At 41.8% G+C, this 24574-nt stretch overlaps 1 protein-coding gene across 2 annotated transcripts in view; it reads left to right on the top strand.

Annotated features, from left to right (window-relative positions):
* PUS7 (pseudouridine synthase 7) overlaps positions 1-24574 on the top strand; it is a 62131-nt gene that overhangs the window by 14529 nt on the left and 23028 nt on the right. Inside the window, exons 3-8 of one of the 2 annotated variants that reach the window (XM_032761333.2) lie at positions 1272-1356; positions 1781-1882; positions 5270-5414; positions 10884-10901; positions 12555-12666; positions 16147-16224. In XM_032761333.2, the coding sequence (XP_032617224.1) occupies positions 1272-1356; positions 1781-1882; positions 5270-5414; positions 10884-10901; positions 12555-12666; positions 16147-16224 (540 nt within the window). The remainder of the gene's footprint in view (positions 1-1271; positions 1357-1780; positions 1883-5269; positions 5415-10883; positions 10902-12554; positions 12667-16146; positions 16225-24574) is intronic. The other variant, XM_032761334.2, reaches the window with a different exon arrangement.

Below are 24574 nucleotides of genomic sequence, written 5' to 3'. Positions count from 1 at the left end.
AATAAATTCATTTAAATGGTTTCAGGTTTTCTCCTGAGTTTGTTTTATAATCTTAAACTCTTTTTTCATTTGAATGTGCCACAACTATGGTAGAAGAAGGTAGTCTTTGGAGCCAGGTGGATCCCAGTGTGAAGTTCGCTACTTAGTAGTTACTTAGCCTCTCTGAACCTCAGCATCCTCATTTAAAAAATGGATCAGGCCAGACACGGTGGCTAACACCTGTGATCCCAGCACTTTGGGAGGCCGAGGCGGGCAGATCACTTGAGGTCAGGAGTTTGAGACCAGCCTGGGCAACATGGCGAAACCCCATCTCTACTAATAATACAAAAATTAGCCTGGCGTGGTGGCACGTGCCTGTAATCCCAGCTACGCGGTAGGCTGAGGCAAGAGAATCACTTGAACCCAGGAGGCGGAGGTTGCAGTGAGCCAAGATCAAGCTGCTACACTCCAGCCTGGGCAACAGAGCAAGATTCTGTCTCAAAAAAAAAAAATAGTAATAAAATAAAATTTAAAAATGGATCATATTACCACATTGGGGTTGTTGAGGATTTTGAATAATGCATGTAAAATATTTAACATAAAGGTAAGCTTCAGGCTAGTTCATGGTAGACTTACTGGGTTCTGATTCAATTAACCATATACCATATTTTGTGATTTAATTTAGTGTGGGCTGTCTGAATCGTCATAGGGTAATGTTAATAAGCTTTTGTTTTTGCATTTCTCTGGAAGAATATTCTAGAAGCTAAGAGGGTCTTTTCTTTAAGTTCTCATCTAAAACTTGAGCCAAGGTATGGCTCAGCATTCATTAAGAAACCAGAAAAGGCTGGGTGTGGTGATTTACGCCTGTAATCCCAGCACTTTGGGAGGCCAAGATGGGCGGATCACTTGAGGTCAGGAGTTCGAGACCAGCCTGGCCAAAATGGTGAAACCCCATCTCTACAAAAAATACAAAAATTATCTGGGCGTGGTGGCACATGCCTGTAATCCCAGCTGCTCGGGAGGCCGAGGCAGGAGAATCACTTGAACCCAGGAGGTGGAGGTTGCAATGAGCAGAGATTGAGCCACTGCACTCCAGCCTGGGCAACAGAGCAAGACTCCATCTCAAAAAAAAAAAAAAACCAGAAAAAATAACTCCATGTGATTTTGCACTGAAGATTTTTTAAAATTCCTTGTTTTGCACAATAGTAAGGCTTACTGTTGCTCAACTTTATCCTAAAATTAATAGAAAACAGGATGTTAATTATCTGAAAGTTCATGTTTTCTTTCATCAGATACTCCGACTTCGTTGTTCATGAAATAGGAAAAGATGGACGGATCAGCCATTTGAATGACTTGTCCATTCCAGTGGATGAAGAGGTAGAAGTAGCTCTTTAGCAAATGTCACCTTCTGTATAAAAATAGCATTTCCGGCCGGGCGCGGTGGCTCACGCTTGTAATCCCAGCACTTTGGGAGGCCGAGGCGGGCGGATCACGAGGTCAAGAGATCGAGACCACAGTGAAACCCCGTCTCTACTAAAAGTACAAAAAATTAGCCGGGCGTGGTGGCGGGCGCCTGTAGTCCTAGCTACTCGGAGAGGCTGAGGCAGGAGAATGGCGTGAACCTGGGAGGCGGAGCTTGCAGTGAGCCGAGATTTCGCCACTGCACTCCAGCCTGGGCGACAGAGCGAGACTCCGTCTCCAAAAAAAAAAATAGCATTTCCTAGAGATTTAGAAATATAGAGCTTTATTAAATTTGAATTCTATGTATGATTCACTGTGAGTTCTCATGGTTATTTTAAAGGACCCTTCAGAAGACATATTTACAGTTTTGACAGCTGAAGAAAAGCAGCGATTGGAAGAGCTCCAGCTCTTCAAAAATAAGGAAACCAGTGTTGCCATTGAGGTAAATAATGCAAAAATATATGAAAAATTTTTTAGGGTTTTAGTTGCTTTTTGGGTGGATGTTAAGTGTTTATGGAAAAAATTACAATGGTTAACAAAGGGTGACTTTGTTGTATTGGATCTAAAAGATATTACACTAAAAAAATTTTTTACTGGGGCAGATAACTAGTATCCCAGATAAACTATAGCCCCCCAAAAGTTACATTTTTGTTTAAAAACATTTTTATTTGGGTACAGTGTTACATGCTATTCCAAAGTCCTAGCTACTCCGAAGGCTGAAGCCAGAGGTTTACTTGAGCCCAGGAATTGGAGACTAGCCTAGACAACATAGTGAGACATCATCTCTGAAAAAAAAATTTAGGGACCACAAGTTAACAACGACATATGTTGTTTAGAATCACGGAGTAACAATTAAACCACAATGTCTGTTGTAACAGGACCACCATTTGCTGCCTGTCAGGTATGTGACCCAGGTCAGATTCTGGCTTCAGCAGCTTCTTGGTCTCAGTTGGGACTCTGGGAAGGGAAGGAAATGGGGAAAGGAAGTAGAGGAGCATTTATTTGCTCATCCTGGGTCGATTCTGCTATTGAAGAAAAGGTGAGCTCAGCTGCTAAGTAGAATAGTAAATGCTGTTGTTAAAGCTTTTGTTCGCCAGGCATGGTGGCTTACACCTGTAATCCCAGCACTTTGGGAGGCCAAGATGGGCAGATCACTAGAGGTCAGGAGTTCGAGACCAGCCTGGCCAACATGGCAAAACCCCGTCTCTACTAAAAATACAAAAAAATTAGCCAAGCGTGGTAGCGCAGGCCTGTAGTCCCATCTACTTGGGAGGCTGAGGCAAGAGAATCACTTGAACCTAGGAGACAGAGGTTGCAGTGAGTGGAGATCGCACCACAGCACTCCAGCCTGGGCGACAGAGCGAGACTCTATATAAAAAAAAAAAAAAAATTATGTTAAATTAATTTTGTACTACATTTTAATGAGCTATGGAGTTTTTGGTTGTCTGAAACTCCCCCTCCCATCACTCTTGTTAATAAGTGTACTACAACTTTTCAGAATTCATTATCTGCCCCTTGTCTCCCTCCCTACCTGAGCTTCCCAAAAGTGTGTGGTATTGCAATGTTAGAAATCTTCAGTTACTGACAAAATCTTTAGACAAAACCTTTGGCAATGCCAAGAAGAAAGTTCCTGGCAGATTTCTAGAGCAATCCAGAAGGATGGTCCAAGTTTCCTTTGCTTGTACAATGCCGAGGTTTATCTTAGGCTTATAATATGTATTTTCGTATACATGTGGTAAAATTTACTATTGTCTTAAAAACTGAGGTTTTCCCGTCTACTGAAAGTCTTTACATTTAAGAGGCATAAACTATGGGCAAGTTTCCTCATTTGTAAAATGAAGATGAAGGACTTTCTGAGTTTTTGAGGTCTAAACATGTATTCATATACACAAACTGTCATTCTCCTTGCTATCAGTAATTTCAGATCTAGACTCACTTTTTGCTATGAAGAAGTCATTTACCTGTAATCGTAATGTAGTTTGGTGGATTTTTTTCATTTTTTATTTTGTTGAAGTATCATCAAGTTGCCGGGTGCGGTGGCTCACACCTGTAATCCCAGCACTTTGGGAGGCCAAGGTGGGTGGATCACCTAAGGTCAGGAGTTCGAGACCAGCCTGACCAACATGGAGAAACCCCATCTCTACTAAAAATACAAAAAATTAGCTGGGTGTGGTAGTGGGCGCCTGTAATCCCAGCTACTCAGGAGGCTGAGGCAAGAGAATCACTTGAACCTGGGAGGTGGAGGTTGCAGTGAGTCGAGATTGTCCCATTGCACTCCAGCCTGGGTAACAAGAGTGAAACTGCGTCTCAAAAAAAAAGTATCATCAAGTTTAGCCAGTAGCAGTTGCAGTGTATCTCGATGTTTTCAGCTTGCAGGTTACAACTCATTAATGGGTCATGAAATCAGTTTAGTAGGGGATCTCAACCAGCATTTTTAAAAAATGGAATAAAATAAGGGCTGGGCACGGTGGCTCAGGCGTGGAATTCCAGTACTTTGGGAAGCTGAGGTGGGCAGATCGCTTGAATTCAGGAGATCAAGACCAGCCTGGGCAACATGGCTAAATGCCATCTCTACAAAACATTAAAAAATTAGCTGGGCATGGAGGCGCATGCCTGTAGTCCCAGCTACTTGAGAGGCTGAGATAGGAGGATGGCTTGAGCCTGGGAGGCAGAGGTTGCAGTGAGCCAAGGTCACATCACTGCACTCCAGCCTGGGTGACAGAGCCAGACTGTGTCTCAAAAAATATATATAATAATAGCGATAACATAGAAAATATTTGTGCATTGCAAATAGTAAGTATGAATCTTGTTTTGTGAATTTTTTTTCGATTCTTAAAACGAGGCATATATACACACATTTGTGGTTATATTGAGTAAAGAGGGAGGGAAAATTCTCAGTATGAGATGCACTCACAAACTGAAAATATCATGTAACTAGTGAGTTTATATCATGATTTTTCTTTACTGTGAACCCATGTGCTGGAACCTCATTATAAAATAATTTAGAATATAATTCAATAAGAAGCAGCTGTAGGTTGGATTGTTCAAAGGACTGAGCTTCTCACATACCAAAAGGCCTAGCTTTGCCTGCATTTTCACATAGGAGCCCTAAGGTGTCTGTCCAGCAGAGACCCCGAGAAGGAGCATCTGGGTTGGTAGCCCCTGGGTTTGACAGCCTGGATTTTAAATCCAGCTCTACCACCTTCCAGCTGTATAACCGTAGACACAATTGCTCACTTTTAAATAGATATAATGGTGTTATGATGGAGAGATTACAAAGGATTAAATAAAATGATGACCATAGTGCTTTGTACAGTGTCTGGCAGATGGATGTGCTCCATCAACAGGCTCCTGGGATTTGCAATATTGGGAAGCTCTGAAATATTTCTGAGACTGGGCATGGTGGCTCACGCCTGTAATCTCAGCACTTTGGAAGGCCAAGGCAGATGGATCACTTGAGGCCAGGAGTTTGAGAGTAGCCTGGCCAACGTGGTGAAACCCCATCTCTACTAAAAATACAAAAACTAGCCAGGCATGGTGTCACGAGCCTGTAATCCCAGCTACTCAGGAGGCTGGGGCAGGAGAATCCCTTGAACCCGGGAGGTGGAGGTTGCAGTGAGCTGAGATCACTCCACTGTACTCCAGCTTGAGCAACAGAGCGAGACTCTGTCTAAAAAATAAAAATAAAAGATTTTTGAAATCGTATGCAGGCACTTTTGTTATTTTGCATAGTTAACAAGGTGAGCAGTGTTTTTACTAATTCACTGTATTACTTCCCTATTTAATGTTTGTTAACTTAGTGGTATTGCTATCTGTTTTTTTTTAATAGGTTATCGAGGACACCAAAGAGAAAAGAACCGTCATCCATCAGGCTATCAAATCTCTGTTTCCAGGATTAGAGACAAAAACAGAGGATAGGGAGGGGAAGAAATACATTGTAGCCTACCACGCAGCTGGGAAAAAGGCTTTGGCAAGTAGGTGTCTGTGAGCGGCTTCCTCCTGCCAGGCAGCTGTGAGCAGCAGGCCCCGCTTCTCGTTAGCCTTGCCTGTTCATGTTCAAGGGCTACTGTAGTGCTGCTCAGAGAACAATATTTATCATGTCCCTCCTTCAGAGAGGGTGAGTATTGTCACTTAAGATGCCAGCGCAGTCCTGCGGCCTGCCTGGCAAGGGGCATTAGGTCTTTTATGTGAGTAAAGATTTGCTGAAATTACAGTAGTGCCTGAGAGAGAGTCTTAGGGATTTGATATGTTCCCTGAAGAGCAGAGCATACTGAGTGGCAATTCAAGAAGAAAATAGAAGGATTATTGCTCATTCTGTGTTCTTCATGGAGGAAAGAAAGCTTTCAGATGAACAAAAAACACTTGTCACCTGTCCCAGTGGCACATTTTTTTGCAAGGCCCCTATATATATATATATATATTTATTTATTTATTTTATTATTTTTTTTTTTTTTTTTTTTTGAGACAGAGTCTCGCCCTGCCGCCCAGGCTGGAGTGCAGTGGCACGATCTCGGCTCACTGCAAGCTCCGCCTCCCAGGTTCATGCCATTCTCCTGCCTCAGCCTCCTGAGTACCTGAGACTACAGGCACCTGCCACCACGCCTGGCTAATTGTTTGTATTTTTAGTAGAGACGGGGTTTCACCTTGTTAGCCAGGATGGTCTTGATCTCCTGACCTCGTGATCCGCCCGTCTTGGCCTCCCAAAGTGCTAGGATTACAGGCGTAAGCCACTGCACCTGGCCAAGACCTCTATATTGAAGGAGGCGTATTTTTTGCCAGGCCCCTATATTGAAAGAGCTTTTGCTTTCCAACTGTATCTCCTTCAGTCACACATAAAAAATACAGAATATAGAGAAAGACACCCTTGTGTCTCAGCCCATCTTTTGTTGTGTATCATTCATTTGAAATGGGCGTATTCCCAGTGAGTCACTGATATTTATGTTCTAATGTGTTTTCTACAGCCACAAAAGTTTCTATTTGCATATAACCTTTCAGGAAAATTAGGTAATTTTTTTTTTTACCTACCAAATTGACAGATAAAATTTAAATGAAAATTACAACAAGAAAAAGTTATTTCCTCACCCTCCTCTCCTACTAGCAGTGGCCTGTATTAATGAACAGTTATTCCTAGACACATTTGTTGGGGCAAAATTCTAAGACCATATAACAAAAAACTTTATTTATTAGGGCTCTTTCAGTATTCTTTTAGGTTAATTCAAAAGATAATACTGTGATGGATGAAGCCTTAATTGCTTATAACCATGTTTCTAGTGAAATGAGAGGGTATAACAAAAAAGAGAACAGGAGGAAAGCTTAGCTGTGCCTGAGGAAATAATCTAGTCAAGGCAGCAAGTCTGGATAGTGCTATAGAGATGAGATACCTGAGCAGTTTCAGAGGAAGAGGTGAAAATCAGAGGCCAGTTTTCAGTGAACACTGAAAAGAAAAGCCAGATGATGTGTCCTGGAACTGCTTGGGGCATGAGTTCTGAATTACTTTTTACTCCACAAACGAATGGTGGGTTGCTGTATGTTTCTTTAATGTCTGGGTCGTGGTATAAAATATCACCCGAGCAGCCTTTTTTCGGCCAAGGTTGCTCAAAGAAGAGTAAGCCCAGTGGAAAGTGATATGAGCCACTGTTGGTTCAGTTCTCCTAAGGATAGTGTGTAGCTAGTAACTACCATAGATGGAGAGGAGAGGTGACTTCTACAGACACCCATGCCTTGGGGCACTTGGTCCTAATTCTCTCAGGGAACCCAGTTGAGAAGGCTGCTAGGGAGTTATTTTCTGTCAAGAAACAGCCCACGTTGGTGAGCAGTGCTGCCCATTATGAAGGCGAGAAGACAAGGCAAGGTCTTATTCTGCTTGGTGTGGTCATGAGGAAGCAGGTTGGAAAAAGCAAAAACTGTTTTTTTGACTGGTGGCTTCTTGGAAGTGATAATCATTTCTTAGGATGCTGGGTTTTGTGAGAGGGTGTAGGGCATTTGCAGGCCAAAGCAGCCATTACAGTCTTTCTACCCATCCCCTTCATTAAACACAGTGCCAGGTCTCTCATGTTGTGTTTTTATCCACATTTTCTCTGCTTATGCGACACCCGCCTTTCGTTTTTTTGTTGTTGTTACGAAGTTTCCTTAAGATTTTACAAGTGAAGTACTGAGCTGTGTGATGTGAACCACCCTTCCGCATTTTCCTTTGGACACCTTCAGTAAGAAAGGAATTTCTCACTTTAAAAATAAGCAAGAAGGAAGTCAGATTGGATCAACCCCCTCTTGTATAGAGAACCACACTTCTTGGGCTTGTGGTGTTGTGGCATCTATTCAAAGACGGACTAAATCTCTGCCATCTCTCCCACCTCCTCATGGAAGGCCACCCCTGGCCCAAATGGGCACTTAGGAGCCTGTGTTCATTTTTATAGACCCCACTCTCCCCAAGCTGAGAGTGGCCTAAAGTGAACACCCCTAGGAAAGGAGGAAGAGCTGGTATCCAAAGATTATTGTTCGTGGCCCTCTACCAGTGACAGCTTGTCCTCTTGAGCCATCTTGCCTAGCATTTGAATAATTTAGCTTTTAAAGTATCATTACAAAGCTTTGTAATTTACAATTTTTTTTAGCTGTATTACTACCAGATCCTGATAGAAATTGTTATTATGCATTATCTAGCAGATTCACAATATTCTTAACCTGAACTTTTCTCAGATAGCACTGTGCATCCTAAAACATAGATGTGGTAGATTCTAAATCATGGTGCCCAAACACCACAAATTACCAACTATTTAAACTCAGACATTATTTTATGTGTTAAGCCAGTCTGATAGGGCACATTGCTTTACCTACCAAAATGTGTATGTGATATTTTTTTGAAAATACCATCCAAACTATCATAACATTACTGATAAATTAATTTATATTTTGAGACAGTATACATTCCAAATGCCTCTAAGAACATAGTTTTTAAAGACTTATGTAAAAAAAGAAAATTCTGCCATGTGGTATGTACAGGTTCTGTATACTTTCTGAAATGAATGGTCCCCAGGAGGGATCCCTTTATGTAGGAATCCATAGAGACTCAGGAGGAAGAGCTAGACAGGTACAAAGAAGCTCTCTGGGAAAGACTGGTGTTATGGAATCCACAGGAATAGGGAATCCCAATAATCAGAGTGGTCAATGGACTACCATTGCTTCCATTCCTGTGGCAATGGAAAATGCTACAGATAGGTCCAGCAAGATAATTACTCTGAAACCTGTCTATCAGTTTAGCAACATGGAAGTTGTTGGTGTCTTTTCACCAGAGCATTCTAGTGGAATGATGAGGTTGGAAACCAGTTTACACAGTAGGTTGAGATGGAAGGTAGTATATACTGACTGCTTTTTTGAATAACTTGCAAAGAGGAGAAGAAGCGAACATAATTAAGGAGAGGGGAACATAGGTTAGGCTTTTAAGATGGAAGAGCTGTGAGTTATTTATATATGCAAGGGAGACAATGGAGGGCCAGGCGCAGTGGCTCACGCCTGTAATCTCAGCACTTTGAGAGGCCGAGGCGGGCAGATCACTTGAGGCCTGGAGTTCCAGACCTGCCTGGCCAACATGGCAAAACGTCATCTCTATAAAAAGAAAAATATATATTTTCAAAAAGGAAAGAGACAGTGGAGAGAGAAGGTGAAAATTCAGGAAGGCGAATAACAAAATAAAGATAATGGAGTAGGATCCCTGAAAAAGCTGAAGGTTGGTGTGCAGGGGTGCGATGGTGGGAATGACCTTGAATAAGAAGGAAAGAATGTTCCGCATGCTACCCCATCTTTTCATCTTTCTCAGCTAGAAACATTTTTCCTTCCTTATTCATGGAGATCTCTGTGCTCAATAAATGAAACTTCCTGAACCTGGTTTCCCTTTTATCTGGTTTCCATTTCTACTAGACTGGGACTGCCTTGTTAGGCCCTCAGAAGCTGGAAGCAGCCTTCTTCAAATAGGAACCATATTACCCAGCCTGGGAATTCTGTGCATTTGCAGTATAAATCAGTGTCTCAAAAATGTCTGAAAGTTATTTTAAATTCACTCAAATTATAAAGTTAAGTATATGCTTCTTAGCATTCTTGGGGGTGGAGTTTTATAAAGTCACACAAATTGCCCAAAATAAATGGAGACTTACTGATTTTCTGTTACTTAAAATATTCCTAGTTAATCAATGCATATACTTACTATTTTGTATATTGAGTGTACTTAGAAAAAGAATGCATACTTGTATCTGTTGTTTGCAAAGGAGATAATTGTATGCATGCTCAGTGCTTGGATTTGCTAAATAGAAGATGCATGCTTGTGAGCCAAAACTCATACTCTGTTGTCATGGTTTCTCTTAAGGTATAGCAGCATTTAGTTTTTGAGTCTTGTAGCTTCATTTATTTCTTGCCATTATACTTAATTATGAATACTCCAAAGGGGTAGTTGAGAAAAATGTAGCTACACTTCATCAACTTTTATCACAAGCGTTTTTAAAGTTTTTATCATGGACATTTTCAAACTTGCAGTCAAATAGAGGAAATAGTATATGGAATCTATGTACCCATAAACCATCTTTAAGATTATCAGCATTCTGTTGTTTTATTGATCTATCCTTCCTCCTTTTTTTTTCTTGCTGGAGCATTTTAAAGGAAATTCTACATAGCATGGCTTTTCACTCATAAATATTTCAGTATGTATTTGCCAGATGAGGACTGAAACCCCAAACTATTATCGCATCCAAAAACATCAACAATAATTTCTTCCTATCACATACCTATTGCATATTTGGTTTTGCTGTATCTCAAAAATGTCTTTTTTATATACAGATGGCTTGTTCAAAGAATGATAAAAACAAGGTCAGAACATTGCTCTCATTGATAAGCCTCTTAAGTCATCTCTTAAATCTTTTTTAATCTATAAAGAACTTAGCTGTTTTCTATAATATTTAACATTTTTCAAATTTAAAAGTCTTTATAATTCAATGCAAGAAATTCGTGAAACGCAGAAAAGTACAAAGCAAAGCAATAATTACTTGTATTCTCACTATCAAAAAAAAGATAATCACAAATAGCATTTTGGTACATGTCCTCCCATATTTAAGAAAACAGATCTCTTTTTGGGGAAGCATTTACTATCCTTAAACCTTTTGCTTCATCCCATGGGTACAGACAGTGCAGCTTTGAGCATGAACTAACATGCCCATTGTGAAGGGATTGAGACAAGGAGGCTTCACCTGTAGAAGAGTTTTCTACTTGTTCACTGTTTGCCTCTAAAACATTCCATTGTTAATGTCTAAATGGCTGTTAACCCACCGCATAACTACCGGGTGCTGTAGAAGTCCTCAGTGTAAACTTACCATGCGATCATTTGCATGTTCACCTCTAAAGCACTTTAATATTATAAATTAAACATTGCTCTTTTGTGCTCTTTATGCTGTGCATTTGGACAGAGGTCAGAACTGCAGCAGGTAAGAGCATTTGGCATTTCATGTAGATAAAGTGAAATGCCAAAGATTTTGTCACAAGTGCTAAGTATAGACAATTTGCTTAACTGATAGCTGGAAGGAAAACCGAAAATGATATTCCTACTCAACAGTTTTCTGAAGAACTTGTGAGGAATTCACACCAAGGACTAAAGAAATACTTGTAATACTTTTCTGTCCAAGACAGAAAAAACTCACATATTTATCAAGAAGGAAGGGTGATTCACTAGGCATACATGCTATGGCAGTTTTCTGAAATGGTTTATGGAGTCTTTTGTTCTTTTCATTGTAGCTTATCACTAACTTACCAAACAGTGCCTTTGCCTTGACAAAGCCAGGTATCCAAGTACCAACTTCAGTACCAGCAGTATCTTAAGTCTCTGAAGATAAGGGATTCATGAGTTCATGAAAAAGGATTATTTTTAAAAGAAGAGGACTCTTTCTAGGAATTGTATGAAACATTTTTTCAGTTTTTCTTTCATGGAGTTACAGTAATCAAATGAACTAGATGTGTTGTTTAAGTAACAACTGCAGCTCTGTGCCACACAGGACTCATGAATGTTATTGTACAGCGTCTGTAAAGTGCAATTTGGGCTTACATGTTTTTCCCAAAGTACTTGAAAAAAAAAACAACACTTTGAGCAGCTTAAATCTATATAATATATATGTATGTCTCTCTCTCTCTCTCTCTATATATATATATACACACACACACACACTTTTTTTTTTTTTTTTTTTTTTTTGATGGAGTCTCGCTCTCGTTTCCCAGGCTGGAATGCAATGGCACGATCTTGGCTCACTGTAACCTCTGCCTCCCGGGTTCAAGCAATTCCGTTGCCTCAGCCTCCCAAGTAGCTGGAATTACAGGCACTTGCCACAACGCCCAGCTAATTTTTGTATTTTTAGTAGAGATGGGGTTTCACCATGTTGGCCAGGCTTGTCTCAAACTCCTGACCTCAGGTGATCTGCCCGTCTCAGCCTCCCAAAGTGCTGGGATTACAGGCATGAGCCACCACACTTGACCTAAATCTTACATTTTTTTAACACAGGGTTGCACAACTAAAGTAACACTAGCTGCTCAGAAGTTAACATTTAACCTGGCTTAATTTTTTTATGTTTTTTTTTAATTAAAAATATTTTTCTTTTATTTATTTTTTGAGACAGGGTTTTGCTCTGTCACCCAGGCTGGAGTGCAGTAGCATGATCTCGGTTCACTACAACCTCCACCCCACGTGTTCATGTGATCCTCCCACCTCAGCCATCTGAGTAGTTGGGACCATAGGTGTGCACCACCATGCCTGGCTATTTTTAGTGGAGATGGGTCTTGCCATGTTGCCCGGGCCAGTCATGAACTGAGCTCAAGCCATCTGCCCACGTTGGCCTCCCAAAGTCCTGAGATTACAGGTGTGAGCCACCGTGCCCAGCCACATTTTAACTTTTTATTTTTAATATGGATAGATAAGTGTCCAATTACAGGAAATGTAATACCTCTAGTCCACACAGCTATAACCACTTAACCTATATTTCTTTATCGGACTAGAACTGATTTTCCACTCAAAGGTTCTATAGCGAAAAATGAGCTCTTACATCTATAACTTTTATTATGGTATATATAATGTTAATTTTTTTGCTTTCAAGATCCAAGAAAACATTCTTGGCCAAAATCTAGGGGAAGTTACTGCCACTTTGTACTATATAAGGAAAACAAAGACACCATGGATGCTATTAATGTACTCTCCAAATACTTAAGGTGAGTTACTGTTGTTATGCCTATACAAAATCAAAGCAACAGAAATGTGTATTCCTTTTTCCATGCAGGAGGAGCACAGATTACAGATAGTAAATGCTCCTCCCAATGATAGTTTTCTTTCTTTCTTTTTTTTTTTTTAGACGGAGTCTCAGTCTATCACACAGGCTGGAGTGAATGATGGTATGATCAGGCTCACTGCAGCCTTGACTTCCTGGGCTCAGGCATTCCTCCCACCTTAGCCTCCTGAGTAGCTGGGATTACAGGCCTGTGCCACAATGCCAGGCTAATTTTATTAGGTTTTAGAGACAGAGTCTCACCATATTGCCCAGGCTGGTCTCGAACTCCTGTGCTCAAGCAGTCTTCACACTTCAGCCTCCCTAAGTGCTGGGATTAAGCATTGCTGATCGGCCTGGCACGGTGGCTCATACCTGTAATTCCAGCACTTTGGGAGGCCGAGGAGGGCAGATCACGAGGTCAAGAGATCGAGACCATCCTGGCCAACATGGTGAAAACCCATCTCCACTAAAAATACAAAAATTAGCTGGGCATGGTGGCATGCGCCTGTAGTATTAGCTGCTCAGGAGGCTGAGGCAGGAGAATTGCTTGAACCCGGGAAGCAGAGGTTGCGGTGAGCCGAGATTGTGCCACTGCACTCCAGCCTGGCAACAGAGCAAGACTCCGTCTCAGAAAAAAAAAAAAAAAATCACCTATCATGGATAGGAAATGCATTGTTTCTTCTAGGCGTGAGCCACTGTGCCAGGCCATGAGGATAGTTTTCTTAGGCAATGGATGAATTGATTTTTTTGACCCCCACATACATAGTGCCAATAATTCAAGATGAAAATTCCATAAGTAAATGATTCGCATGCAGTTGAGAGTTACCAATCTGGGTGGTTGAAAATAAAACTTAACTTTCTCTTTTGAAAGCCTATACTTACCCTTTGACGTGGCTGCAGATGTTGGTTTTGCCAGACTGGGAGCTCCCACTTCCTGGAAACTGACTAAACCTGAGACCGGTCTGATTTCCTAACAGGAATGTAAATATAGCAGAGACTGGATCTCTGGGGATCGGCAAGGTGCCAAAGCTTTTCTTAAAAATGGAAGTGACTACGCACCACAGCAAGTCTGTATGCTGTGGAAATTTGGTTTCCAATATATATTTAACTCATTTTAAATATGGAAACAGTGTATTAATTTTCTAGGACGTCCATAACAAAATACCACAGACCAGGTGGCTTAACAGAAATTAATATTCATATATGCTTCTAGAGGCTAGCAGTCCCAAGCTGAAGGTGTCGGCAAGTTTGTTTGTTTTCCGGAAGTGTCTCTCCTTGGCTCGCAGATGGCTGCCTTCTCGTTGTGTCCTCATGTGGCATTTTCCCTGTGCACGCACACACCTGGTATCTCTGTGTGTGTCTCCATTTCCTCTTATGAGGACACCAGTCAGATTGGATTAGGGCCCACCCTAAATGGCCTCATTTTAACTGAATCACCTCTTTGAAGGCCCTATCTCCAAATACAGTCACATTCTGAGGTCCTGGGGGGTCAGAGCTTCAACATACTAATTTTGGGGGAGACACAGTTCAGCCCATAATACACGGTACCTAATTAAGTAACATTTATTTTGCTCTATTTATTAACTCCCTGGGAGAGAGTCTGTGATACTATGCCTGTACCTGAGCCAGAGAGAACAGACTATTCTTGACAGGAATAGGTGGGTGGGGAGGGAGTTCCTCCAAGATCGGGAGTTGAGGATTGCTCAGGGTTTAAGAAATCCTTCCTGGCTTTTTCCTTCTCATATGGAATGTTTAAGTTTATAAAATACCTTTTAGTTAACTAGGTTACTTATTATCTTCCTATCAAAACTATTCAGATCCCAGTTTCAGCATTTCGTTTGGCTTTTTTCATTTTTTAATACAAATCAATAGCAGCATTTTAGGAAAATTCACACAATAGCTTTTTAAAAATAGAAGATAAATTTTCATAGTGGTACATTTTATCTCTAGAATGCATTTTTCTTTGCTTTCACTGTCTTATGTAATGTAATGAATTGCAGGTAATGGGTAGGAAGTGCATTGTTGCCTTTTTTGTTGCTGGCTAGCCAAGTCTTTGAACAACATCAGTTATTTACTAATAGCCACAAATGTTTACACTGCCAAGAAAGGAATTATTGACTGGGCGCAGTGGCTCACCCCTGTAATCCTAGCACTTTGGGAGGCCAAGGTGGGTGGATCACCTGAGGTCGGGCATTCAAGACCAGCCTGGCCAACATAGCGAAACCTCATCTCTATTAAAAATACAAAAAATTAGCCAGATGTGGTGGTGCATGCCTGTAATCCCAGCTACTTGGGAGGCTGAGGCAGGAGAATTGCTTGAATCCAGGAGGCAGAGGTTGCAGTGAGCCGAGATTGTGCCCCTGCACTCCAGCCTGGGTGACAGAGACTCCGTCTCAAAAAAAAAAAAGCGAAGAATTGTTTGGCCATCATTTACATTTTTTGTTTCTTTTTAAAGAGAGCAGGTCTCACTATGTCACCCAGTCAGGAGTGTAGTGTGCAGTGGCTGTTCACAGGCACCACCATCATAGCGCACTGCAGCCTCGAACTCCTGAGCGCAGACAGTCCTCCAGCCTCAGGCCTCCCCAGTAACTGGGACTGTAGGTGCATGCCACCACACCTGGCTATCATTTACTTTTCTAGTTTGCATATGAATTTATGTTGTTTTCATAGATTTTTTTTTTTTTTTGAGATGGAGTCTCACTCTGTGGCCCAGGCCGGAGTGCAGCAGCGTGGTCTCAGCTCACTGCAACCTCAGCCTCCTGAGTTCAAGCAATTCCCCTGTCTCAGCCTTCTGAGTAGCTGGGACTACAGGCACACACTACCACGCCCAGCTAATTTTTGTATTTTTAGTAGAGATAGGGTCTCACCATATTGGTTAGGCTGGTTTCGAACTCTTGACCTCAGGTGATCCACCTGCCTTGGCCTCTCAAAGTGCTGGGGATTACAGGCGTGAGCCACCACACCCAGTGTTTTTTTGTTTGTTTGTTTTTGACACGGAGTTTTTCTATGTCACCCAGGCTGGAGAGCAGTACATGATGTCGACTCACTGTACCCTCCACCTCCTGGGTTCAAGCGGTTCTCATGCCTCAGCCTCTCAAGTAGCTGGGACTACAGGCACACACCACCACACCCAGCTAATTTTTGTATTTTTACTAGAGCTGGGGTTTCATCATATTGGCCAGGCTGGTCTTGAACTCCTGACCTCAGGTGATCCACCAGTCTTGGCTTCCCAAGTGCTGGGATTATAGAAGTGAGCCACTGTGCCCAGCCTCACTGGATTTATGTTAAAATAAAGTTTCTCCTCATTCTCTTACTGTGTTATGATTTTAAGTATGTTTATATTAAAACTTAAATTATGAGAATTAGGATTTCCTTATAATATTACGGTATGTGACTTCAGATGATCTTGTTTCTCTTTTACCAGAGTCAAGCCAAATATATTCTCCTACATGGGAACCAAAGATAAAAGGGCTATAACAGTTCAAGAGATTGCTGTTCTCAAGTAAGTAGAGAGCACATAACAGGATTTATACTGTAAAAATCCTGGCACTGCTTTTCAGAATTCTCAAATTTACTTTGGGGGTTTCTCTCTTTCAGCTTTAGATGGTGCTTCTGTCTATTTAAAAATTACTTTTCATTCTGTTTTTTTCTTCTTCTTATCTATGACACGTGTATTATTTGTGTAATTTTTAAAGAATTTTTTTGGTAAAGTCAAGAGAATAAATGCTTCTTTCTCTCTTTTTTTCATTCATTGTTAAATATGTTATTTAAAATTACAAGACGGTGGACATGCTGTTTTGTTGTACACCCGAGATCTACAGATAAAAACGATAGTTTGTGTTTTTGAAGTAATTATAATTAGTGGAATAGACGGACATGAAAATCAGAACTTCTCCTGCAGTGAGATAAATGCTGAAATAGAGATATACTTTGGATGTTAATGTATGCCTGTCAACAAGCATGGGAGTTGATGTGGAGGGAACACAGGAAAGCTTTCATAGAAAGTGGGATGCTGAGTTTTAATTTAGTTCAAGGCTTCTCAGCCTCTGCACTGTTGCTCTTCGGGGCTGGGTGATTCTTTGTTGTGGGGACTGTCCTGTGCATTGCAGGATGTTTTGCAGCATCCCTAGTCTCTACCCACTATGTAGCAGTAGCAACTCCTTGCCCACTTATGATAGCAAAGAATGTCTCTAGGCATTGTCAGGTATTCCCTGAGGGCCAGAATTGCCCCTGATTGGGAACCACTGGTCTAGATTCTAGAAGGATGAGTAGAGATTTCCTGGGGCTGGGTAGGATTTAGTGTTGTTTTTTCCAAATCAGAAAAGCAGGTTAAGAAAAGACGTTGGAAAACATATTTGGTACCTGGCACGTACTTTAGTTTTTGAGGAGCATTGCGAGAAATAAGGATCTAGGAGTAAGGCAGGATGTAGATCCTGAAGGGCCTGTTAGGTCAGGTTGAGGGTCTTTGCCTCAACTTTAATCTAAACGGGGAGTGGTGTATAGAGGCTGGATTACGGATCGCGGGTGGAGTAAGACGCGCGAAACTAGAGACCAGGGCTATTGACATATTCTGGGGAGGGAGAATAAGGGTCTGAACCCAGTTACTCACAATGAAGGTAAAAGAGAAAGGATGAATTTAATAGCTGTACTGTGTCAGACACATTTAGGCTGTCATATTAGTATAACTCCAGAGGCAAGGAATGGTGGGAGAGAGAAATAACATAGGGGCAAGGAAACTTCTGGGGGTGATGGATGCATTGTCTTTAATATGGTAATGGTTTCAGGGACTTATACATATGTCAACACTTGTACATTTTAAATATGTACAGTTTATGTTAGTCATACTGCAATTAAAAATAAAGTATGCTATGTTTGCTACTTCTACTTAAATACATGTATTTATTTTGGTTTCTCGGATTTTTTTTTTTTTTTTTAAACAGTGTTGCTCTGTCGCCCAGGCTAGAGTGCAATGGTGGGATCTTGGCTCACTGCAACCTCCACCTCCCCGGTTCAAGTGATTCTCCTGCCTCAGCCTCCCAAGTAGCTGGGATTACGGGCATGCACTAGTGCACCTGACTAATTTTTATATTTTTAGTAGAGATGGAGTTTCGCCATGTTGGCCAGGCTGGTCTTGAACTCCTGACCTCAGGTGATCCACCCACCTCAGCATCCCAAAGTGTTGGGATTACAGGCACCAGCCACCACGCCCAGCCCAGATGTTTATTTTGAATTTCCTCATCTTTTTATGAAGAATTTATGGTGTTATCTCCTCTTTACCCCATAATCCCCTATAATTGGGCTTCTTTCCCACTACTTTTCTGATTCCCCTTAAATAATGTAGTTGTTGAACCGGTTGCATCATAATGTTTATTCCAGTTCTTTTTCTTCCTTGTCCTTGGGACAGTAGCATGATGTCATAAAAGCAGTCATCTCACCATTGCTTTTACTGGTGGTGTGTACAAATATGGAAGCATTTGAAAGAGAGCAGGAGTAAATACATGAAGATGATAGTGTTCCTATCTGGTGGCCTGGTTTCATTCTCTCCTTGTGGCATATAGAATGTGGAGTTATTTGCTCAGAGTGAAGGAGCAGGAGTGGGTAAGGGAGCTTGAAAGAGAGTGGAGATTTGAAATAACCTCTGTGGGTAATGGGCCAGGGGCTTCCCAGAAACTCAGAAGAATGGGGGTAGGGGGACAGGGGTTTGAAGGCTCAGGCTTTCTCATCCTCTGTGGATAGAGGTCACAGCAGAAGGTTTTTTCCTTCTCTTTGGTATCTAAAATACCTAGTCACCTCCTATGATTTCTAGCTGGCTCTGTGAATTTTGTTTCTGATCAAAAAATAAGTTGGTTTATTTTGTTTCTTTTTCTTTTCTTTCTTTCTTTCTTTTTTTTTTTTTTTTTTTTGAGATGGAGTCTCGCTCTGTTGCCCAGGCTGGAGTGCAGTGGTGGGATCTCGGCTCACTACAAGCTCTGCCTTCCGGGTTCATGCCATTCTCCTGCCTCAGCGTCCTGAATAGCTGGGACTACAGGCACCTGCCACCACGCCCAGCTAATTTTTTTGTATTTTTAGTAGAGACGGGGTTTCACCATGTTAGCCAGGATGGTCTTGATCTCCTGACCTCGTGATCCACCCGCCTCGGCCTCCCAAAGTGCTGGGATTACAGGCGTGAGCCACCGGGCCCTGCCTGTTTTGTTTTCAACACAGAAAGAACTAGGTAGAAAATGAAAGGCCTACCATAACTGTACTTCCTCCGAGATCACCTTATTCACAACATGGTATATATTTTTTGAGGGACTTTTTTTCCTTTTTAAACAACAATACTTATGTATTATTTTGAACAATAGGTGGTGTACCTTATTTCCTGTAGGTGTATAGCAAAATATGTTTGAATGTATGGATATATCCTAATTTAAACTATTACTCTATTTTTGAATGTTACATTGTTTCTCGTTTCTTGCTATTATAACCCAGTCCATGACAGACATATTGGTAGCTAAATCTTGGCATACATCTGTGATAAGTTCATTAAGATAAACTTAGCAGTGAGATTACTGACTTAAAGGGAATATGACATTTTAACGTGGTTTGTCTTTTTTCTTTCCATCTGCTGGTCAAAACACAGAGAAATTCTCTCTCTCTTTTTTTTAATAGCAAAGCCTAATTATCCTGCAAAAAAGTGGTACCAATTTACCACCTTTATTCTAGTTCCCTAGACTCTTCCTCAGTATGGTGTTATGATGGGGGCAGGGAGTCATTTGCTAATTTGAGGGTCAAAAAATGGCATCTTCTTATTTTATTTTGGGTTTTCTGATGTGAAGTCTTAGAATAGTTGAAGACCGAGAATATTTCTTTTTTTCTTGGTCAGCCAGCAGATGTCACACTTCATCAGGACACTGCTCTGTCCTCAGATTTTTGCTGCCTTTATCATCTTCCTGTTGACTTAGTAAGAAACTGTGTTAGACACCTAAATGTTGGCCCTCTGAAAGCACACAGCACTTATCTCACGGATACAGGCTACACCCTTAGTTTGTTTAATGGATACATGGGGCCAGGCAGATTGGCCTTTCCCGTGGGAACTTGTGAACAGGAGAAACCCACTCTGCCACACAAGCATTTGAATGACTGCTGGATTGATCAGTCCTGGGGATAAGCAGCATGTCTTTTCAGCTTCATGAAACTCTAAAGCCACCTAGTAATTTTAGCAGGGTCTCAGGCAGGAACAGTCTCATTCAGAATGATTTGTTTCTTTTCCTGCCTGTTACTGCCAGTCTCCTTTCTGAACTTGGGCCAGTATTTCTCTGGCTTTGTTCAGTAAGGTTTTCTGTGCAACATGTTGCTTAATTGGTTCCTGATGTCTAAAAGCAAGATTTTTATGTTCCCCAGTTACTCACTGAATTTGCTGTAAATTTACAACCAAAGACCTTGATCTGGGATCATCATAATTAAAACTGTGAATAGTATCATGAAGACATTGTCAGCTTCATTCCATTTCTCAGGGAGCACCCACACCAACCAGAACTGAGTATAGTTCTTGCTTTTTGCTGTGCCAATGGAATTTAGAGATAGATGTCTGTCGTGTATTCAAGAATTTATACACTATTCAGCCACAAAAAAGAATGAAACAAAATACTTGGATAAACCTTAAAAACATTCCACTAAGAAGTCAGGGGCACAAGGCCAGATATTGTGTGATTCTGTTTATATGATGTATACGAAATAGGAAAATCTATAGAGGCAGAAAGTAGATTAATGGTTGCCAAGGTCTGCAGGGAGAGGAAATGGGAGTGACTGCTGAATAGGTACAGGGTTTCTTTTTCAGGTGATGGAAACTCTCTTGTAGTATATAGTGGTGATGATTTCACATTGTTGTGAATATACTAAAAATCACTGACGTATACACTTTATAACAGTTAAAATGGTGAATTATATATGTGTATATATTTATTTATTTATTTATTTATTTATTTATTTATTTGATACGGGGTCTCGTTCTGTCATCCAGGCTGGAGTGCAGTGGCACAATCTCAGCTCACTGCAACCTCAGCCTCTGAGGTTCAAGTAATCCTCCTGCCTCAGCTTCCCAAGTAGCTGGGATTACAGGCATGCACCACCATGCCCTGCTAATTTTTGTATTTTTAGTAGACACAGGGTTTCACCAGGATGGCCAGGCTGGTCTCAAACTCCTCATCTCAAGCAATTCAGCCACTTTGGCCTCCCAAAGTGCTGGGATTACAGGCATGAGCCACCATGCCCAACCTTGTGAATTTTATCTTATGTTAACTTTATCTCAACTTAAAAAAAAAGAACAGAACTGTCAGGCACTTCTGTGGCACCATCAGGAAGCAGTCTTCGGAACACTCTCTCTAGGACAGCTCCTGACCCTGAATTGTTCTGTCAGTTTCTACAGTAGTAGTTACTGGCTGAAGAGGAGTTCTGTCCCCCTGTTCCTCACTCTGTTCATACTGATCCTCCGCTTCTAGATTCCTTGGGATACAATCCCTGGGTTAATTCGTGCTCTTGGGTTCTACCATTGCCCCCATACATAGTCCAGGAATTCAAGGTTACAGTGAGCTATGATTGCACCACTGCACTCCAACCTGGGTGGCAGAGCAATTCCCTGTCTCTAAAAAAGAAAGAAAAAGTTATATAAGGTAAGAAAATATACAAAAATCAATATACACAGCCGAGTGCGGTGGCTCATGCCTGTAATCCCAGCACTTTAGGAGGCTAAGGTGGGCAGATTACTTGAGGTCAGGAGTTCCAGACCAACCTTGCCAGCATGGTGAAACCCCATCTCTGCTAAAATTACAAAAATTAGTTGGGCTTGGTGGCAGGTGCCTGTAATCCCAGCTACTTGAGAGGCTGGGGGCAGGAGAATTGCTTGAACCAAGAGGCAGAGGTTGCAGTAAGCCTAGATCACACCAGTGCACTCCAGCCTGGGTGACAGAGCAAGACTCTGTCTCAAAAACAAAAAAAGAAAGAAAGAAAAATAAATATAGCACCTGGATAGGTGCACTGGCTCACGCTGGTAATCCCAGCACTTTGGGAGGCCAGGGTGGGCGGGCATAGTGGTGCATGCCTGTAGTCCCAGCTTCTCAGGAGGCTAAGGCTGGAGACTTTGTAAGCCCAGGAAGCAGAGGTTGCAGTAAGCTTAGATCGCACCACTGCACTCCAACCTGGGCGACAGAGACTCTGTCTCAAAAACAAAAAAGAGATATAGCACTTAAAGCAATTTCATACTGGAACATGACTAGGTAGAATAGAGTAATCCTAGACCCAGATACACCCAAGGATTTAGTACGTATTCAAAGTATCATTTAAAATAAGTGGAGAAAATAATGGTTGATTCAAAAAATGTTGGATAACTGAGTAACCATCTAAAAAACCGTAAGTGTGGCTCCCCTACCTCATTTCCCTTTGCTAAATAAATTCCAGGTGGATCATAAATTTGAACATTAAAATGCAACTTTAAAAGGACTCTACTTAGGCCAGGCGCGGTGGCTCACGCCTGTAATTCCAGCACTTTGGGAGGCTGGGGCGGGCGGATCGCTTAAGGTCGGGAGTTCAAGACCAGCCTGACCAACATGCAGAAACCCTGTCTCTACTAAAAATACAAAATTAGCCAGGCATGGTGCCGCATGCCTGTAATCCCAGCTACTCGGGAGGCCAAGACAGGAGAATCGCTTGAACCCAGGAAGCGGAGGTTGCAGTGAGCCGAGATTGCACCATTGCATTCCAGCCTGGGCAACAAGAGCAAAACTCCGTCTCAAAACAACAACAACAACAACAAGAACAAAAAAACAGTACTCCACTTACATTTGAGATTAAAAAAAAAAAGAATCTCTGACCAGGTGTGTTGGCTGACCCATGTAATCCCAGCACTTTGGGAGGCCGAGGCGGGCAGATCACTTGAGGCCAGGAGTTTGAGACCAGCCTGGCCAACCTGGTGAAACGCCATTTCTGCTAAAAATACAAAAATTTGCCAGGCATGGTGGTGTGTGCCTGTAGCCCCAGCTACTCAGGAAGCCAAGGCAGGATAATTCCTTGATTTCAGGAGCCAGAGGTGGCAGTGAGCTGAGATCATGCCACTGCACTCCAGCCTGGGCAACACAGAGCAAGACTCCATCTTAAAAAAAAAAAAAAAATCTCTGACTGGCGACATCCTAAGTATGACTTAAATCTCAGAGCTTTTTTTTTTTTTTTTCTGACAGCCAAGCTGGAGTGCCGTGGCACGATCTCAGCTCACTGCAACCTCTGCCTCCTGGGCTCAAGCAGTTCTCCTGCCTCAGCCTCCCAAGTAGCTGGGATTACAGGCGTGTGCCACCATGCCCGGCTTATTTTTGTATTTTTAGTAGAGACGGGGTTTCACCGTATTGGCCAGGCTGGTCTCGAATTCCTGACCTCAGGTAATCTGCCCGCCTCTGCCTCCCAAAGTGCTGGGATTACAGGCATGAAGCACCGTGCCCGGCCCCAGAGCTGTTTTTTTTTTTTTTTTTTTTTTTTTTTTTTTAAGAAAAAGAGATTCATGAATTTAACTAAAATTTCTGTATATAGTTGTTTGTTTTAATTTTAGAGATGGGATCTTGCTGTGTTGGCCAGGCTGGTCTCTAACTCCTGGGCTCAAGCTATCTGCCCGTCTAGGCCTCCTAAAGTACTGGGGTTACAGGCATAAACCACTGTGCCTGGCCCCTACATAGTTTTTATTTACAGAAGAATGCCAACAAATATAGAAACAGTTTCAGCCAACACAGTAATAATCAATTCAGTCAACAGTCATGCTTGGGTACCTAAATAATTGGGTAAAAGACTTTGGGGAGAACAGGATTTTTACACAATTTCAAAAGTATTTCCCCACTGATTACTAATTAAAAACAAAGACAAAGAGACTCTTAGAGTGTAAAAATCTAGTAAATACTATCCTAATTAAATGATTAAAGTTATTATCAATGATGGACAAACTCAATCACTGCCTTTTGATGTGATGCATTGAAAAGGGCCATATCACCTCAGTAATATGTCTACCAAAATGTTTACCTGAGTCTCAGCATGAGGAAACAGTCAGACAAATCCACATTGAAAGACGTGTAAAAGCGCTGGCCTGGATTCTTCTAAGGGCCAGATATCATGAAAAACAAGGCTAGACAGATCACTTAGTGGAAACCAAACAGACATCACGACTGCAATGTGTGATCCTCAATTGGATCTTGGCAACCTAAAAAACAAAAAGACGGCCAGGTGCACTGGCTCATGGCTGTAATCCCAACACTTTGGGAAGCTGAGGTGCGTGGATCACTTGAGGCCAGGAGATCGAGACCAGCCTGACCAACATGGTGAAACTCTGTCTCTACTGAAAATACAAAAGAACATAGCCAGGTGTGGTGGCGTGTATCTGTATTCTCAGCTACTCGGGAGGCTGAGGCAGAAGAATCTCTCAAACTTATCTCACGCCTGTAATCGCAGCACTGTGCGAGGCCAATGTGGGCGGATCACCTGAGGTCAGGAGTTCAAGACCAGTCTGGCCAACATGGTGAAACCCCATCTGTACTAAAACTACAAAAATTAGCCGGGCATGGTGGTGTGCGCCTGTAATCCCAGCTACTTGGGAGGCTGAGGCAGGACATTCACTTGAGCCTGGGAGGCAGAGTGAGCCAAGATCATGCCATGCACTCCAGTCTGGGCAACAGAGAGAGAGACTGTCTCAAAAGAAAAACAAAACAAAACAAAAAAAAAAGCATTGGCTGTTAGTGGTAACACTAGAGATAAAAAGGGGAGAAAGGCTTTTCAGTACTCTGTTTCTCTATATACATTTCCTATTGAAGAAGGCAAGGAATTTCTAATGAAAATTTCTATAT

The sequence above is a fragment of the Hylobates moloch genome, unplaced genomic scaffold, assembly GCF_009828535.3.
Source record: "Hylobates moloch isolate HMO894 unplaced genomic scaffold, HMol_V3 SCAFFOLD_1, whole genome shotgun sequence".
NCBI classification, from domain to species: Eukaryota; Metazoa; Chordata; class Mammalia; order Primates; family Hylobatidae; genus Hylobates; species Hylobates moloch.
The sequence above is the reverse complement of the archived record's forward strand: the minus strand, read 5'-3'. Positions and strand labels throughout refer to the sequence as shown.